The sequence below is a fragment of the Chanos chanos genome, chromosome 3, assembly GCF_902362185.1.
Source record: "Chanos chanos chromosome 3, fChaCha1.1, whole genome shotgun sequence".
NCBI classification, from domain to species: domain Eukaryota; kingdom Metazoa; phylum Chordata; class Actinopteri; order Gonorynchiformes; family Chanidae; genus Chanos; species Chanos chanos.
The window spans coordinates 18,676,314-18,695,040 of NC_044497.1; the positions used below are offsets into that span (position 1 = coordinate 18,676,314).

At 44.2% G+C, this 18,727-nt stretch overlaps 1 protein-coding gene across 1 annotated transcript in view; it reads left to right on the forward strand.

The window, feature by feature from the left end:
- The window catches only part of sspo (SCO-spondin), a 76,447-nt gene that overhangs the window by 51,533 nt on the left and 6,187 nt on the right, over positions 1 to 18,727 (forward strand). Inside the window, 18 exon segments of the mRNA XM_030767631.1 lie at positions 170 to 216; positions 563 to 733; positions 1,282 to 1,458; positions 1,775 to 1,930; positions 2,177 to 2,301; positions 3,105 to 3,241; positions 3,632 to 3,678; positions 4,523 to 4,753; positions 5,586 to 5,747; positions 6,064 to 6,180; positions 6,471 to 6,609; positions 6,953 to 7,149; positions 7,531 to 7,701; positions 8,737 to 8,864; positions 10,274 to 10,419; positions 11,130 to 11,176; positions 12,333 to 12,497; positions 12,865 to 13,088. Of these exon segments, the coding sequence (XP_030623491.1) occupies positions 170 to 216; positions 563 to 733; positions 1,282 to 1,458; positions 1,775 to 1,930; positions 2,177 to 2,301; positions 3,105 to 3,241; positions 3,632 to 3,678; positions 4,523 to 4,753; positions 5,586 to 5,747; positions 6,064 to 6,180; positions 6,471 to 6,609; positions 6,953 to 7,149; positions 7,531 to 7,701; positions 8,737 to 8,864; positions 10,274 to 10,419; positions 11,130 to 11,176; positions 12,333 to 12,497; positions 12,865 to 13,088 (2,587 nt within the window).

Here is an 18,727-nt window from a genome sequence, read left to right on the forward strand (position 1 = left end):
CAGCCTTTCAGGACCCTGGATATGAGTGATGTGTAGTGAACTCTCAGAGTTTACAGTGTGTTACATGTGAATTCACTTTGACAGATCTTTTATTATTATTATTATTATTATTATTATTATTATTATTATTATTGTATCTCACTGTAAGAATGCTTACGCTTTCTTTCAGTACATGTACGCCAGAAGGAGACTACTGCCAAGATATTGACTGTAGAGGTGGGTTTGGTGAAGAGTTTTTTTATCATGCTCTGTGTTAGGGAAAACAGTCTCTGCTGTGTTCTCTCTGTGCATATGTGGCTCAGTCTACACATGCACATCTCAGTCTGGGTCACCCTTTATGATTAGGTGTCCCTCTCTATCATTTCACTAACCAGAAACATGACAAATGTAATAAATATACAAGTCTTCCATGTCAGGTGCAGCTGACAGGCAAATGACTTTAGAAAAAATGACCAAGCAGTGCATGATACAAAAACACAGGATTCTGCGCAACATTTTCCCTCTCTCTCTCTCTCTCTCTCTCTCTCTCTCTGTCTCTGTGTATGTGTATGTGTGTTGACAGTGGATGGGGGTTGGACTCCCTGGTCTGTGTGGTCAGACTGTCCTGTCACATGTGGGAGGGGAACGCAGATCCGAAGCCGCGCCTGCATCAATCCTCCACCCCGAAATAATGGCACCGCCTGCCCTGGACCTGACACAGAGGCACAGGACTGCCACAGACCCCCCTGTCTGGGTACAGATTCCCCTCTGCGCACCCCCCCCCCCCCAAACACGCTCTCCCACTTAATTACAGTTATCATACTGTATGTCTGTGTGTTAAAGTATTTTATCTCCTTTCTTTAATGTAAATGTTAATGGGTGGTTTTATTTGGACAGAAAATTGAGGTTAATTAAGCAGTCATCATGCTGTTATCCGTTTCAAATGGATTTGTAATTCTGATCTGTTAAGTGTACGTAGCAGAGCAGTTTGTATCCAGACAAATCGATGATTTTGATGTGGCCCACACACTAGGCCAAAATGTGACCCTGCACAAAAATGATGTTATAATTCACTCACAATCCAATTTAGCCTGAGACAAGACTCATTCTCTTTCTGGAAACTAGCCCAGTATTACTCCCGTTCCTTGTTCTGGGCTTGTCCAAACTCTGAAAATTGTAATGGAAGTTGTCCAACTACCTGAATAGGAAAGGGAAGACTCTAAAATACATCTTCCAGTCACCATCACACATCTACTCTCTGCAGACGTCAGAGTTCTTTAACAGCTTTCTCGCTGTCCTCAGATGACCTTTGCCCCTGGTCGCCGTGGTCCAGCTGCTCCCGGAGCTGTGGTGCTGGGGTGGTGTTACGACGCAGACAGTGTGCGTGCGAGGAGGACGGTGAAGCCACCTGCCCTCCTGAGATAGAGGCTGAAAGGAACAGAGAGGAGACTCAGCTGTGTTATAAGAGACCTTGTCCAGGTGGATCTCTGCTAAAGCATCACGTTTTTCTAACATGAGTATCTATGAGAGGAGTTGTTCCTGGTCTTGATGTAGCACAGCGTAGCTATTAGGTTGCTCTCCAGGACTTTGACTGGCTGAGTCAGGTCTGCAAAAATATTAAGTGCACGCGAGTGCTCTTGGGTTTGAAATGTAATGGTGGTAAAGGAAGTTTAATTTAATTGAAATATAGAGGCAATTATCATTACGGTGAATGAGAAATGTGTTTCATTACATTTCTCTCCAGGCTGACAGGTTCTCTCCCTCTCCCTCTCCCTTTCCCTCTCTCTTGCTCCAGACTGTCCAATGTCTGAATGGAGTGAATGGACAGTGTGCTCGTGTGAGACCCAGTGGCAGCAGCGGTATCGTGCTCCACTCACTACTGCCACAAGAGGGCAGCACTGCTCAGAGCTGGAGAGGCAGAACCGAATATGCAAACCTGAAAACTGCCAGGGTGAGTCACATGTGTGTTTGCATGCATCAGTTTTGAACATTTGTACGCACTGTAATATTTTCCTGTTGCCTGATACTGTAGTTACAATACAAAAATATGCTTTGATAATTTTTTTTCTTAGTGATATGTGAATGTATGTCAACAAGACAAATAGTGATTGCTTGTTTCTGTCTATGATCCCTCTCTCTCTCTCTCTCTTTCTCTCTCTCTCTCTCTCTCTCTCTCTCTCTCCCTCATATATCTCAGACTGTGAGGAGCCGTTTGTGTTCTCAGAATGTGGTTTTCCGTGTTTGAAGCAGTGTGCCCTGCTGGGAGAGACAGACAGTTGTGCTGGGGTTCAGGACTGTACACCTGGTTGCTACTGCCCACAGGTGTGTCTTTCACCTCACACTTCAAATCTCCCATTAACTAGATTCACAGTCCCTCCATGTTATAAGGCATTAGGATCTGTGTTTGATTAATTGAAAAGGAATTGTGACTGAATGACTTGGTTTTGCTTTTTGCCTTTTTTTTCATCCTTGAAACTCTGCATTTGTGTGAGTGCCCTTGACACTTGACCTTTACCCCTAATATGACTCAGAGAACAGAAAGTTTTTGGTCTAGTAATCACAGGACAGGCCAGATGATTATTATATTTTAGAAGTTTATTATTATATTTGTAGAAGTTTAAATTCCATAACTAAGCAATGAAACATTTGTTAGAAATACAAATATTACAAAGAGCATTTTTTTAGATCTCAGCATCCTACCTTCAGCATTGGTCTATCTCCATGGCAACGTAACTCAGCAGAGTTCTTTCTGGATGCATTAAAAAGTCTGAGCATCTTAATATCAAAAGACAGAATTGCACTTTTAGTTGTGTTTTTTTTCTCTAATCCTCTGTATAATGCCTTTATAATGTATACTGAATTCCATTAGCTTTTAAGTGAGTGTGTCAGTACCTCAGAAAAATCTGCTTTTAAAAAGACAGCTGTGAATGAATACCACCCACCTTCAACAATATATTATTTATGTATTTATTTAAATATATGCTCTTTCGTGTGTGTGTGTGTGTGTCTCTCTCTCTCTCTCTCTCTCTCTCTCTCTCTCTCTCTCTCTCTGTGTTCTGTGTGTATATATATGTGTGTCCCCGTGTCTCTGCCTGTCTGTGTGTCTGTGTGCCTGCGGTCGGCAGGGTCTACTGCAGCAGAACGGCACGTGTGTACCCCCAGAGCAGTGCGGCTGTGTTTATGTCCGTCAGCAGGGCTCTGACAAGCCTGTAACTGTCACTGTCCCACAGGGAGGCCTGGTCAGCGTGGGCTGCAGCTCCTGGTAAGCACAGGAATAATATACACATATTCCATCTTTTAGTTCCATTTAAAAGTTTTTTTTAAAATAAGGGTTTCTTCAGTGTCAGACAATGTCTGGCAAGAGAAAGAGAAAGAAAGAAAGAGAGAGGGAGGGGGCATTGTCAATCTAAAGAACAACAACAACAACAAAAAAAGAACAAAAATGAAGTGAGATGAAGTCAGAACACAAATAACTTAGAGACATATAGAAGTCAAGACTAGTTACATAATTTTGTTACACAATCACAAATGGTTTCATAATTTTTCTCCTTTGATAATTTGGGTCTTTATAAAGGCTAGATTTACATGCAATCTCAAGCTCTACAATGCTTATATATGTGTGTGTGTGTGTGTGTGTGTGTTTGTTTGACAGTCTCTGCCATAATGGGGTGCTGCAGTGTGATTTTCGGGAATGTGAGGGTAAGAGTCTTGCGTACTCTCTGTTGTATTTTGATCTTCTTGACAGTTTATAAAACTAATAGTACTTAAATAAAAAAGAAAACATTTTCTCCATGTTCTATTTTATCATAAACTAATTTTAAACTAAAATTATCTTTACACCTTGTGGTCCATGGAAGCTGAGAAGAGGATATTTCCACCAGTTTTTCTCTCTCTTGTTATGTTGTGTGTAATGAGATTATTATCTTGTGATCTAGACATAACATCAGTTGTTTTCTCAGGATCTCAAATTAATTATCTTGCTAGCACGACATAGCTATTAACTGTTTTCTGGAGATCACAGAAAATTGAATGTCATCTGTTAGAAGTGGACACAGTGCAGTATCTGTGGGAGTTCATCCCTGATCAGTTGTATTTTATGTGTTCATCCATCTCTTCTGTTCTGTGGCTTGTTCTGCTTCAGACTGCCCACAGTGAGTCAGACCAGTGCAATCCAAAGAAATCATCGTGATCTCAGGAAAACAATGAATTGTTATGTTGTGATAACGAGATAATTAGTTTGAGATCTTGGAAAAACAATGAACTGTTGTGTTTTGAGAAGAAGAGGGTTATGTTTATGATCTTGTCATAGAGGGGGAAGATAAAAAAAAATTACAGTAAATGTCTTCTCTGGGCTTCCATAGTATTCAGCGACAAATTTGCCATTTTTTTTTTGTACAAAGCTGCAGAACTCACAGGTGACCCTTATGTATCCTTGTTTGGAAATTTTCACCCTTTAAAAAAAAAAATTCACAAATGACCAAAAACCTCATTCCATCCTCCCAATGTCTCTCAGTCATTTTCTCTGCCTGTATTTTTATATTAGTCTCTGTCAGTGAGTGGTCTGAGTGGACGCCTTGTTCCCCATGCATGCCTGCATCCTCACTGCTCCGTCAGCCCTCTCCGTCCATCAGCGCCGCTGAGCTGGTGTCGGTCCAGAGGCGCTACCGGGCCTGCCTGGACGTGGACACGGGACTGCCCGTGGGCGGGAGAGAGGGAGAATGCACTGAGGAACTGGAGGAGGAGAGACTATGTCCGGATCCGGACGCCTGCCGAGGTGTGTCTGACGCTGAGAGATTCCTTTGGATTTTAATGATTTCCCGAACGTGCAGTGCATCTGCAGTGCTTTATGATGCTGAGATAATGTTTCATAAAACCCATCATAAACCTTCATTTATCCCCATTTTTTTCCCAAATTTTGGATGCTCAGTTACTCATCAGCTGTGATAAAGTTCTGCCCCTCATTGAAGTCATCTTAGCCTAGGTCACATATTCCTCCTATTATGGCTGAGCCAGGTAACGGCATCTCTCTCTGTACATTAAGGGTTGCATAGAACTACTGAGTGATGTAGCACACATGCAGGAGAGTGCTATTTGCATAACAATAACCATACTGGTCCCTGACCATCGGTGATCACCAAAGAGCAGTCTCCAGCTCTCATGGTCATTTGCATTCCCCTGGACCCCTGGCCACAGCAGGCTTGCGAGGTACAGTTGGGTTCCAAACTATGAAGCCCAGATCGAGGATACATTTCTGGGCCGAGACAGGACCTTAACTGGGTTCACAGGTTCAACATCCCTGCTGATGTGACATCTTAAGCCATTTTAAGTTTCTGTTCTCAGACTCTGCTGTGTTGAAGTAGCAGATATAAATGATTAGCTATATATAGACTATAGTCACAATGATAAAACTGAGCCTTTGTGTTTAGCTCTACTCTTGATACACAGAAACATAGATCCAAAGATGTGTGTTTTCATTTGATTAATTAAACCATAGCATTAGCCACAAAGCTTGGTTAATCCTCTGAAGTGTCTCTCTCAATAGAGCCTACACTGTGTTTTATTGTTACATTAGTGATATATAAGTTAATCTTTTTAATCCTCTACAGACCTGTGTCAGTGGAGTGTGTGGGGTCCGTGGAGTGTGTGTCAGGACCCATGCAGTGGGGGCTTCCGTCAGCGTCAGCGAACACCCCTGGCATCGCAGCCAGGACCGCTGTGCCGAAAACAGCAAACTCAGTCACAGAGCTGCAACACAGGCCTCTGCCCTGGTATACACACACAGAAACATTCACACACAGACACCACACACACAGAAACATGCACTCAAGCACATTGCCTGTAAATAAACGCACACATATATATACACGCACAAATGCACGCACACAGACGAAGACACATGCGCACACACACACACACACACACACACACACAGACACAAGCATACACAAGCATACACACATGCCCATGCACATACGCATAGACACGCACACACATACGCACCTTCAGATGAGCTACAGCGTAATTCATCATTTCATTGAGTTATGTGTGACTCTTATTTGGATATTCGGATACATCTCCTTATAGGTGAACGTTGTGAGGACAGGGGGCGGGTCTACGAAGCCTCTTGTGCCAATCAGTGTCCCCGCAGTTGCACTGACTTATGGGAGCATGTACAATGTCTGCAAGGAGCTTGTCACTCAGGTACCAACTGTCTTGTATTGGGTTTACAGTGTGATTTACTGATGATTTCTCTCTTTACAGGTGTACTGAAATGTCCACTGTTATCTGAGCACACAACTGCAACAAATTTTACTGAAATATGACTCATTTCCACCGTTTACCCCTTTTCTTTTACCCCTGTCTTTAACAATGTACCTGTCTCATTTTATCTATATATCTATGTATCATCCCCTACGTGTGTGGGTGTGTTTTGTGTGTGTATGTGTGTGTGTGTGTGTGTGTGTGTGTGTGTGTGTGTATCGTGGATTCAGGTTGCCGGTGTGCAGAGGGTTGGTTGCTGCAGGACGGCCAGTGTGTGAAGGTATCAGAGTGTCGTTGTGGAGTTCCAATAGAGAATGGTACAATAGAGATCCTTCCAGGACACAATGTCACAGTCGATTGCAACTCCTGGTATGAAAACACATGCACACATTCACACACACACACACACACATGCACATACACATCAAAATGCTCCTAAAGCCAAATTTATGATTAAAATATTCTGCTGAAAAAAGAGCAGTCTGGCACATAACAATATACAAATGTTACAACATTTGCACAGTTTCCAAAAAAAAAAAATGTTCCCAGAATATTTACCGTGTTCCCAGCGTTCTGGGAAGTCACCCAGATTTTAGAACAGTAAAATGGGTTACCTCCCTGCTCCTTTTTAAACGTGTGTAAGCCCACTCTTCCTTCTCTTTCTTTTTCTTGCTGGTTTCATGCTCTATATAACATCCATATCTTCCCTCAGCGTGTGTGTGAACGGCTCTTTGCTGTGCACTGACCGGCCCTGTCCTGTGTACGGTTCCTGGGGGTCGTGGAGCGAGTGCTCGGTGACCTGCGGGACGGGACAGCAGACCAGGACTCGTCCATGTCAGGAGTCCGATGCCGGACCACCCTGCGCAGACACACAGCAGAGTCAGACCTGCTCCCTGCCTGGCTGCCCTGGTCAGTGATCCGATATACAGTATTTCTCCTTACATCACCAAACATGCTGAGATGATAAACGAACAATTTCGCCTCTAAAGGTGTGAGGAGGTTGTGAATTGTTTGTAAGTGGGTTAAAGATCCACAACAGGAACCGGAAGGTTGTTAGTTTTAACCCTAACCCTCTTGGTGCTGGAGAACTGCTGGTCTCTGCCCTGCCACAAGCAGCTTCACTTTTGCCCTTAAACACTTACACCAACGTTGATTAATGGCTAAAAAGAGTAAAGATTATGGTTGTTTATCTACCCATGTTGACCAGTTTTAATAGAATACTAAGAATTCTTTAGATGACAAATTAGTGTTAATTAGATTTTAGCTGATCTCCTGATCTTGTTCACCCAGCTGGGTGTGTTCTGAGTGAGTGGTCGTCCTGGAGTGAGTGCAGCGCCTCCTGTGGTGGGGGAGTGTCAGTGCGCAATAAGACTATCCTCCAGGAGCCCCAGCCAGGAGGCCAAACCTGCCCGTCTCCTCTGGAACAACACGTCACCTGTAATACCAATAGCTGCCTGCCAGGTAAACACACACCCACACACATACACACACACACATGCACACATACATTTGCATACACATATTCACACATGTATGTGCATACGCATACGCATACACGCACACATACACTTACAAACCTACACATACACGTACACACATGTTCACACACACACAAACACACGCACATGGACAAAGGTTAATTTCACACGCATGCACACACACATGTATGATCACACACAGACACACAGTCTTGCAAAATCAGGTGTACACACTACCTCAGAAACCATTCGCTGGTGTAATTGAGGGTAATGTCATGTGAGTTTACTTTGCCATAAAACATGGAAACATAAACTATGGAATTACTGCCCGTGTACCCAAGCTGTCATCTCTAAATAAAGGGCTTGCCATTCCCCGTGCGTGACTACACCGTTTATGTTTTCTACTCTCACTGGTTGAGAATGCTGCTAAAAACAGGAGATTTCCCAAAAGAGCTCTACGTTGTGTCTGTTGCACGCCCAATTTTGGTTTAATCATCTCCTATCACAGATCAACTTCTTCATGTATACTGAACACTGTCATCACTATAGCAACCAATCAGTCCTTAACGCTTTATGACTGATAGAATCCGATCTACAATGTTCTGATGCATGAAATGGCAAAATGTTCAATTATTGTTCGTGATATTGTCATACTCAGTAATTGTCTGACTTTTTCTGGCTGACAGCTAATATATCTCTGAGAGCACAGAAGGAAAAGCATATTCATGTATTTCTATAATGGATCTAAACACAGAGGCAACACATTCCTACTTTGGAATGATTCATTAGCTACCTTTATTCCAATGTGTTGTTTGCATAGATATTAAATAATACTGCAAGTTGTCACCACCTGCCGTGTCAAATTATGACAATCAGGCTAATGAAGCAGTAGTTTAGAATTGAGTTATAATGCTAGTACAGACGTGCTGCCATTTGTTTACACAAGGAGTTTCTCAGTGGAAGCACTGCCTCTCTGAGCTGTGGTCTCACTGTTGTTTATCCACTCTGTCCGTTTCAGAGTGTCCTCCGGGTCGAGTCTTTAGCATTTGTGCGAACTCGTGTCCATACTCCTGTGAGGACCTTTGGCCGGAGACCCAGTGTGTTCCCACATCCTGCAGTCCTGGCTGCACCTGCCCACCTGGCACTGTGAGTTACCATGGAGAAAGGCATCCCGTAAAGTCCCATAAACACACAAGATGATGTCACACTCACAGACACATACACAGACACAGATACAAAAGTAAAGAAACTAAAAGAAACAATTGAAAAATTGGAATAAAGTGGGGGTTTTTTTTACATATACGCAGATGTGCATCTGTAAAGAAATCAGATTTTGTGCCTTTTTTTTCCGGAATGGCCTGTCAAACTCTCTGGTCTCTGGTCTCACATTCTCATACCTCCCCCAAGTCTAGTGAAGCCAGTCATATGAATCCAGTCACTGAAGCCAGTTGCTGATGATAATACATACTACGTGTGAAACAACACTTCTGTAATATGAATGAGGTGCACAACACATACCGAAGGGCTAGAGCCACTCACCCGACTCTGCCTGTGATTTGCAGCTGCAGTTGACAAGAGTGCAAGAGTTTGGACTATGAATCCTAGCTGTGCTATTCAAAATACTGTCCACACATTGTTAAAGGAAAATGGAAAACATTTGACATTGTTATGTGTGAATACCAGAAGTGTAGGAGTAAGCTGATAATATTTTATATATGTATATATATATATATATATATACATACACACACACCATTTTAGATATATATTGTTGGGTTGTATTCAATTTTATGATTGAATATTCAAGAACACACCACAATGCATCTCATTGTATTGATGTGCTGGACTTCTTCTAATAGACTTTTTCATACTGAAATGTCTTTGTTAGAAAATGTTAGTTGTATTGTGTTCCTTGATCACAATAGGTTCTTCTACAGCTCACTTTTGAATCTCTCAATAGCTGTCTTTAACCGAGCAGGAAGTCGGAGTGGGACTCTAGTCACAGCGTGTCTGTGTTTTCTGGTTTTAATGAGGAGATCCCGCTGGATATGAAGGTCTATAAAAGTCTCATAGATGGTGAGGGGATATGAAGGTCTCTGAGTGTTCCAGGACTTATCTTTATTCAGGTGGTACAGGCTAACTTGGGATAGCCTATTCCCCTTATCTTTTATATGGCGTCCTTTTAATTATCAGAGCACAGACAACTTAATAGAGCTCTTACAGAGATAAGATAGAGATCCATGAAAGCAAAGACCGTCCAAACCAAGTTCATTTTAAGCCTAGTTCAGAAAAGAGATGAAAGTGTTTGAACAAAGTTCAAGAGTATTGACAAGCCAGGCAACAAAAGAAGTGCACTGGGAGGAAATGTATGGGTTTTAATAAAAACACTATGCGATTGTAAGGGGAAAAAAGTCTTTCAGGGGCTACTGTGCCTACTGGTGGCAGTTGGGTTTTCAGCAGCACTCCTCAAATATGTTAAAATACTCAGAGCAACTGTGTATGGTAATACCCCTCTAACAATGCATAAATAAGCCGGTATTGACTTCTCCTCTCAGGTTATGCACGGCGGTAAATGTGTTTTCCTTTCGGATTGCCCCTGCTCTTCCCTCTCCCTCTCCCCCGGGACCTTTAACGTCACTCTGCAAGACAATCGAGTGGAGATACCACCTGGGACTGTCGTGCCAAACCTCTGCAACTCGTGGTGCTTATTTAAGCTTCTTTCTAGCGATTGTTTACCTTTCTTTTATTTACTTCTCTTTTTATCATTTGTTCCTTCTCTATGGAGTCGGAACGACCTTGAAAAGCTAACATGTTAACTGAAAAGGGTATTGATTATGTACGGAAAGGTCACCAGCCTGGATAAATATAGAATGGACAGATAAATTGATTGATTATTGCACAAACAATCTTCCTCCCACACAATTGGTTCACTTTGGGGTATCATATAAATAACCTCATGCTGGCTATGCCATTACGTTGGCTGACTCTTCAATTGATTTGATAACCTACCATGAGTGGCCACAAGGAACAAACATATCATTTAGCTGCTGCAGGGGTATTCTCTATATATCCAAACTCTACCCAGTGTGTGTAATGTGTCACATGGATATATGTAACAACTCACTATGAAAGCTCTTTTAGACCAGAGGTGGTATGCATCAAATCTCTCAGAAGAAGAATGTTGATCTAGAATCAGTTTATGCTTTCATAATCAGTATAAAAACCGTAAAAACAGTTGTAATTACTAAGGTCTGACAGCCTTGATATATATATATATGGGCCGAGGGCCTGCATCATAAACTCAGAGATGAGCAAGGCATTTTCTCACTGACAGCTTTATGTGAGTGTATGACTCTTCTCTCTGCTAACTCCTCTGCTCTGTCTGTCTCTCATTTCTCTCTCCTGACCAAGCGTCTGTGAGGGTGGGCTGTTTAACTGCACTGAGGAGAACTGCGATGGTGAGTTTAGTTTGGATTATTACTCCCTCTTCTCCCAATTATTTTTCAGGGAACATTCATCAAGTTTTTATTTCACATAATCGTGATTTAATTTTTATTTTAATTTTGATTGGATTGATTTTGATTGGATTGATTCCATCTGAACCAGTAATGCTCTCTCTCTCTCTCTCTCTCTCTCTCTGTCTCTCTCCCTTTCCCCTTTATGTGTGTGTGTGTGTGTGTGTATATATATATATATATATATATATATATATATATATATACAGACACACCAATGAGCCAAAACATTATGACCACCTGCCTAATATGCTGTCGGTCCTCTGTGTGCCGCCAAAACAGCGCCGACCTGCCGAGGCATGAACTCTACAAGACTCTTGAAGGTGTCCTGTGGTATCTGGCACCAAAATATTAGCAGCAGATCCTTCAAGTCCTGTTCATGGCAATGGTGTTCCCTGATGGCGGTGGCCTCTTTCATCAGGACCATGTGCCCTGCCACACTGCACACATTGTTCGGGAATGGTTTCAGGAATGGTGTTTAAGGTGTTGCCCTGGCCTACTAATTCTCCAGATCTCAATCCGATTGAGCATCTATGGGATGTGCTGGACCGACAAGTCTGATCCATGGTGGTTCCACCTCGCAACTTACAGGACTTGAATGATCTGCTGCTAATATTTTGGTGCCAGATACCACAGTACACCTTCAGGGGTCTTATAGAGTTAATGCCTCGTTGGGTCGGCGCTGTTTTGATGGCACATGGAGGACCAACAGCATATTAGGCAGGTGGTCATAATGTTTTGGCTCATCAGTGTGCCTATATGTATATGTGTAAATTTATATATCTATATATCACACACACACATGCACACACACACACACAAATATATATATGTGTGTGTATGTATGTATATGTATCTATCTATCTATCTATCTATCTATATATATATATATATATATATATATGAATGTACTCCCCATCAGCACAGTCATTTTCAGTTTGTCATGAGACTAATTTTATAATGAAGACGGTGCCACACAAGTTTGGGGGAATATATTTAGAAATCTGATACATGATGCATCTTGATACAGTCTGGGCTTTCTACCAAACTCTGCTAACTCTCCATTCAATGAGCCACTTTTGTTTTGTCCCTGTGTCAGTGGACTGTGAGTGGGGCAGCTGGTCAGGGTGGAGCCCTTGTTCGGTGACCTGTGGTTCTGGAGAGCAGAATTCAGACCGGACAGTGGTCCGAGTGAAGCAGTTCGGGGGTCGTGAATGTGAGGGACTGTCTCAGCGTACCAGAGCCTGCAGGGGCCCTGACTGCGGTAAGACACTGAGAACAGAGGCATGTGTGTATGTGTGTGTGTATGTGTGTGTGTTTGTGTGTGTGTGTGTGTGTGCGTGCGTGTGTGCGTGTTTGCATGTGTGTATGTGTGTGTGTGTGTGCACGTGTGTGTCTAATGGTACATGAATTTTTGTGTGTTTGGTAATATGCATATATGTGTGTGTGTGTGATGGTGGTGTTGTCAGCCATGTGTGTGCGTGTGTGTCTGTGTGTTTTTTGTGTGCGCGTGGACTGAATGAGACAGAGAGAGCATGCAGGAGAGAGAGCGAGTGAGGTAAAGGGAGGGAGAGAGACAGAGACAGAGAGTGTATATTGGTATGGACCTAAGCCTCTCTGTGATCCCTCAGCCTGTCCGGAGGGGGAGCGTTGGAGACGGAGTGTGCCAGGATCTGAGCGTGTGTGTGAGAGGACCTGTGGGGACATGTACAGGATGGAGCTTCTGAACTGCACTGACCTTGGGATCACAGCAGAGGGATGTGTGTGTGAGGAGGGTCGTTACCGTGATGCGCAGGGTCAGTGTGTGATCCCAGCACTCTGTCAATGTGCGGAAGAGGACGGTACCTTGCGAGAGGTACACATGCACTCTTTACATATCTGTCATACACTCTCAGGTACATACACACTGATACATACATACACACACACACACACTCATTCACTCACACACGCACATCTAAAAACTCTCTTTGCCTTCATGTCTGTCTGTCTGTCATACTCTCTCTAGTTCAGACACACACATAAAACACTCACACATACTTACACACTCCCTCTTCCTCTACATGTTTCCCAAAAATACATTTGTGTTCCCAAGTGTGGAGTTTCTCTCTCTCTCTCTCCCTCCCTTTGTCTTTCACACATACACACACACAAAACACACATACTCACTCACGCACCACTCTCTCTCTCTCTCTCCCTCTCTCCCCCATACCTTTCACTAACCAAACACTTTATTAAACACATCTGAATATATTTGTCGGTGGATATTAGGAACCAACACCGTGTAGTGGCCCAAAGATACCTGAACCAGTGCAATAGTTTAATATTCCAAATATCTTGCACTTGTCCTTCGGGCCAGACTGGGGAATAGCCACAGTGAAGATGTCAAGGCCAAACCCAGAGGAGCCTGTCACTCTACCTCGAAGACAGACAAGCCCTCCCATGTATCTTGCAGACTATGACAGACTATGACACAGGGACAAGGCTTTGGAGACGGTAGTCACCACCATCCATTCCCAACAAAGATGCCATGGAGAATGAACGACAAGGAACAGCAGGCCTTTTGTGATCGACTTCACTCGACTTCTCCACTCAGCCAAGTCTCCACTCATCAGAACTGACTCCTGTAAGTGGGAGTCTAGGCTGGTTAGTATCAGCCAAGAAAATGCTGATGTCCAACAAAGGGATGCTCAATTTCCAGCCTCACAGTTTTAAGATCAAGTAACTAAGACACAGAATGAGGACTTGTGGCATAGGGCTGGCCAGCTCTGTGACATTTTGATGGCACTCTAGGAGAAAACAGGAGAAGGCTATGCTGCATAGGAGGTTGCAGAAGCTCCTGTCAGAAGGGAGAGACCCATCAGAGTCAGTAGCTTTGCAAGTGCCATGTTCCCATGTCCAACAGCAAACAAGCAGTCGACAGACTTAGCCAACACAAAACTGCCCCATTCCTGCTCCACGGACAAAGGTTCCAGTGAGCCTAGAGCAGAGATGTGCTCATTCTTCACCTAAAGGCCATAAGGCAGAACTGGTGAACCAGCTGAGAGATATTACACTATCAGCTGCGACGGACTGAAGAGTGTCCCATCAGTCAACTTGTTGTGATGCACCATTTATCACAGGTAGGTACTTCACCAACCACAGACAGCCAGCTTACCATTCAGAGCCCTCAACCCTGGCACATAAGCCCCATGAGTGTAACAGTCAGGTATGGAAGGCTTATCATTCACCAGATCGCTACAACTCTCAATATCAGATGTCCCTCCCAAAGACACAGGAGAGGGCACACTTCCACAATTCCTAGTTTGACTTCTCCAGATCCAGTGGAGTTTGCAATGTTAAGGATAGCCTTGGTGAATATCCTTTCAGAAGATGTCACTGAACAGTTCAAGCTCCAGACCCTCACTGAACACTTGCAGCTTGTGGAGGCCCAGCTTGTGGCAGATTCCTACAGTGATTCCACTGCCCTCACTAAGCTGCGTAGACAGCTGCATCAGCTAGACCTTCAGCACATTGCAGAGCTCACGGATGGCCCAGACATTAGCAGTCGAGTTGTGAGGGCCTTCCACATGTTTATATCATTGGTGTGCTGCCGTATAAACATGCTAGAGCAATTGGGGCAATGTTGAGTTGGAATGTGGGGCTCATGTATCCAGGTTACTTAGGAAGTTATCCCATGACCTCAGATCCAGCTTCAAGGGAGAAATTCATCCATTAAGAGTGCTGATCCCCACACTTCTTGACCTTGCTGATTGGTTGGAGTGTGAACTCCAAATAGAGGAAGACAGTACCGGTTTCTCTGGTCGCACTAGATGTGACTCATCAACCAGAGGGGATGAGAGCTGCCGAGGTCCTAGACAAGCTGGTAAACCCACCTGAGTTCTTCTGTGCGCAGAGATGACAACTTGGGAGGACGCACCTCCCCCCAGTGACTTCAAGAGAGAGATGGGAATGGGCATACCGTCCCTACTATGACAATAGCAATCACTTCTTCAATAGCTGTGCCAACCTCGAGCAGCTGAACAGGAACAGAAGGAGACATTTCTCAGAAGCAGCAGCAGATGTTGGTGCTGTAAGCATGATAGTCAGACAGCTAAGTGCACCTTGAAAGCCCTCTGCCAAACTTGCAACCGGCAACATCTGCTTGTGTTGCATGAGGTAAATGACAAAACAGCAAAGAAGTCAGTAGAGACAGCTGCTCAATTTAACTCCTGCCTTTTGAATGCTGCAAAGGAGGTCCTATATATTGACCGAGTAACTTACACAAAGTTCTGCTGAAAGTGAGCAAGTTAATGCTCCAGAATGGAGACTCACTTGGGTTGGACATTTCAGGGGCTTGTGCATGAACTCAGAGACTCAATGCCTGATTATATTGTCCTCACCTTCTGCTAGTATCAAAACAAGATCAAGAGGCTGTTCAACTCCTCCAAGAGAGGACAGTGAGAGTTAATGTTGATGGAGTGGAACACTATACCACTCCACTCCTCAGTGCCAAGCATATGTCCCACCTATGCGTATCAAAGGAGGCGGTACTGCCACAATCAAGGGTCGGTTGAAAGAGGGGTTTAGAAGAACTCAGATTAAGCAGCTGCCTACCAAGCAGAAATTGCCAAGTTAGTGGAGGCTTGCTGTGTTGTAAAGCAGAAACCAGTTAAGGTACATACCACATCATATGGTTGAGCACAATCAGAAGGACAGAGTGAGATTTAACTGTTCCTTCTCATACAAAGGTCATAGTCTGAAAAAGCTCCTGCTACCTGGTCCTACCTTACTACTGGCAGTCCTTCTCTGCTTCCAGAAGCACTCCACATCCATCAGCAGTGACGTTTGAGGGATGTTCCATGAAGTGCGACTGCTTTCAGGGGATAGTCCAACCAGTGTCTATGAATGGCAAGTCCTTCTCTTTGGAATGACATGCAGCCCATGCTGTGTGACCTTTGCACTGCAAAAGCATGTGCATGAACACAGTGAGACAGGGGAGGATGTTAGAGACTCTATTGAGAAATCGTTCTATGTAGACAACTGTCTAAAGAGTCTCACCTTCAGGGAAGCCACCAAGGACTTGGTGGACAAGCTCTGCAGTCTCCTAGCTGCTGGTGGCTTTGAACGACATTGGGCCAGCAATGACCCTGCAGTCATCAGCTACCTCTGCTCACATGTCAGATCAGACAGCAGGGAACTATGCTATGCCTACTTAGCTATGCCCAGGCGTCCACCCTGCCATTTGGAACCACCACTCAGAAACTTTCACACAAGCACCACCCTGCGGACAGTTCAGTAACAGCTCTCCACAGCATTTACAGAGTCTCAACCAGCCAATACGATCGTCTCGGTTATATTATCCCATAAATAACCAGGGTGAAGGTCCAAGTGCAGTGCTTATGGGATAAAAAGAGAGAGTGGGATGACCCCTATTTTCCACAGGATCTGTTCAGTGCTTGTCATGCATGGGACACTGAACTCAAGGACCTCTCACTGCCCAGGTGCTACACCAGCCCAGAGCAGGACAACCCTGACAGTATGAGGGACATTCACATACTCTGTGCTGCCTCAATTAAGCCAAGAGTTGTGTTCAGCTCTCAGTGGAACGCAGTTGATGAAGGTTGTCAGAAAAGAGTTGACCTTTCCCATCTGTTCTGTTGTTCTCTGGACTGACTCAACAACAGCACTCACCTTGCTGCTTTTAGATTCCTGTAGATTTGAGGCATTTGTGGGCTACAGGACCTGACACGAGAATCTGACACCTGGTGGTGTGTGCCATTGAGTGACAACCCTGCAGATGACATCACAAGAGGGAGGTCTCTCTGTATCTTGGCAGGGAAAGGGCAGATGGAGTCAAGAACCCCACTTCCTCAAGCTGCCCCCAGCTAGATAGCCATAACTACCACGTCTAGCCCTGGATGAACAGGATGATGAGGTAAGGAAGCTTACATTGTGTGGCTTAATGATCTCAGTCTCTCTCCCTTACCCGACCTGCAGCAGATGCTGAGTGAGCACCTTTAGGCAACTGTACAGCGGCTTCACGGAGTGTCAGCACCCTCAGACTGCCTCACTGCAAGTGATTATGCTGATGCTGAGCCAACAGTACTTTGTCATGCACGGATAGTTTCCCTCCTGGGTGAGCTTACACGTTTATGGGCAGGTAAACCAGTGCCAGCCAACAGTCGTTTGCTCTGTCCTGCCCCAGAATTTGACAATAAGACTCAAGTCATCAGAGTTAGTGGCTGCCTCCAACATAGTGGTCTCATGGAGCAGGACAGCACACATCCCATCTCTCTTGACTCCTAGCACCTGTTTACCAAGCTAGACATAAAGGATTATGACAGTTAGTTATATCACCCAGGTCCAGAGATGATTTTTGCTGAAGTTCACAGAGGATGGGAGCTCTGAGGACGTGGGGTAATCCGTCGCCATCAACAGAAGTGTGTCAACTGCAGAAAATGGTGGGGATACCCTAACCCACCTCAAATGGCGGACTCTCCCAGCGGTTCTTCAAACCCACCCTCTAGTCCACTGAAGTTGACTGTTTGGCCCCTATGACATCAAGGTGGGGCACCAAAATGAAGAGATGGGGGAATACTATTCCAGTGCTTGACTTCAGGACCAGTCCACATCGACCCTCCTCACCAACTTAGACTCCAGCTCTTTCTCAATGGCTTTGAGTTGCTTCATTGCTCGGCGCAGAAAGTCTTATGAGATTCTATGTGACCAGGTCACCAACTTCCGAGGGGGAGAGAAAGAGCTTCAGGAAGCCTTTGCTACCCTTCAACCTAATGTTCAAGCCCCTTTTGCCTGCCTGCAGATTAGGTTTGCTCTGAACCCCCTAAATGCACCACATTTTGGAAGTTGTTGGGGAAGAGAAATACATTCCCTCAAAGCAATCCTCAGGGTCACACTTGGGCATCAGTCACAGAGGAAGTGCTCTGAAATGTCCCTATTGTTTGACTGTGTAGCCAGCCCTCAACCAATCGGAGGACTTCATATCATGTGCCTTATTGTAGAGGTTTAGCTGAAGTGTAGACAATAAGGTTGTGGAGTGGAGAAATCTCAGCCCTTTTTTTTTTACTTTAAAACTTTGTGTGGTCTCTGGAATTCTGTTCATCTCTTGGCTGTGTTTATGTGTGCATGCCTTTCACTAACTACACGCTTTATTAAACATCTGAGTGAACAAACTTGTTGGTGAATATTAAGAAAGCTTTTAAGGAGTATCCTGTCCTGATGCTCTGTAGTGGTTCCAAAGATTGTTGAACCAGCGCAATAGTTTAATCCTCCAAATATTTTTCAATTTGTGTTAAGGTGTGGAGTCTCTCTCTCTCTCTCTCTCTCTCTCACTCACACACACACACATACACACACACATACACACACACACACACACACACACACAGATGCCCTTCAACCACTAATTATATTCTCATTCACTAAGTACAATATGTCTGAGTGTGACTGGTGCTGATATGTTTGACTCTGTGGCTATGTTAAAGAATACATTTC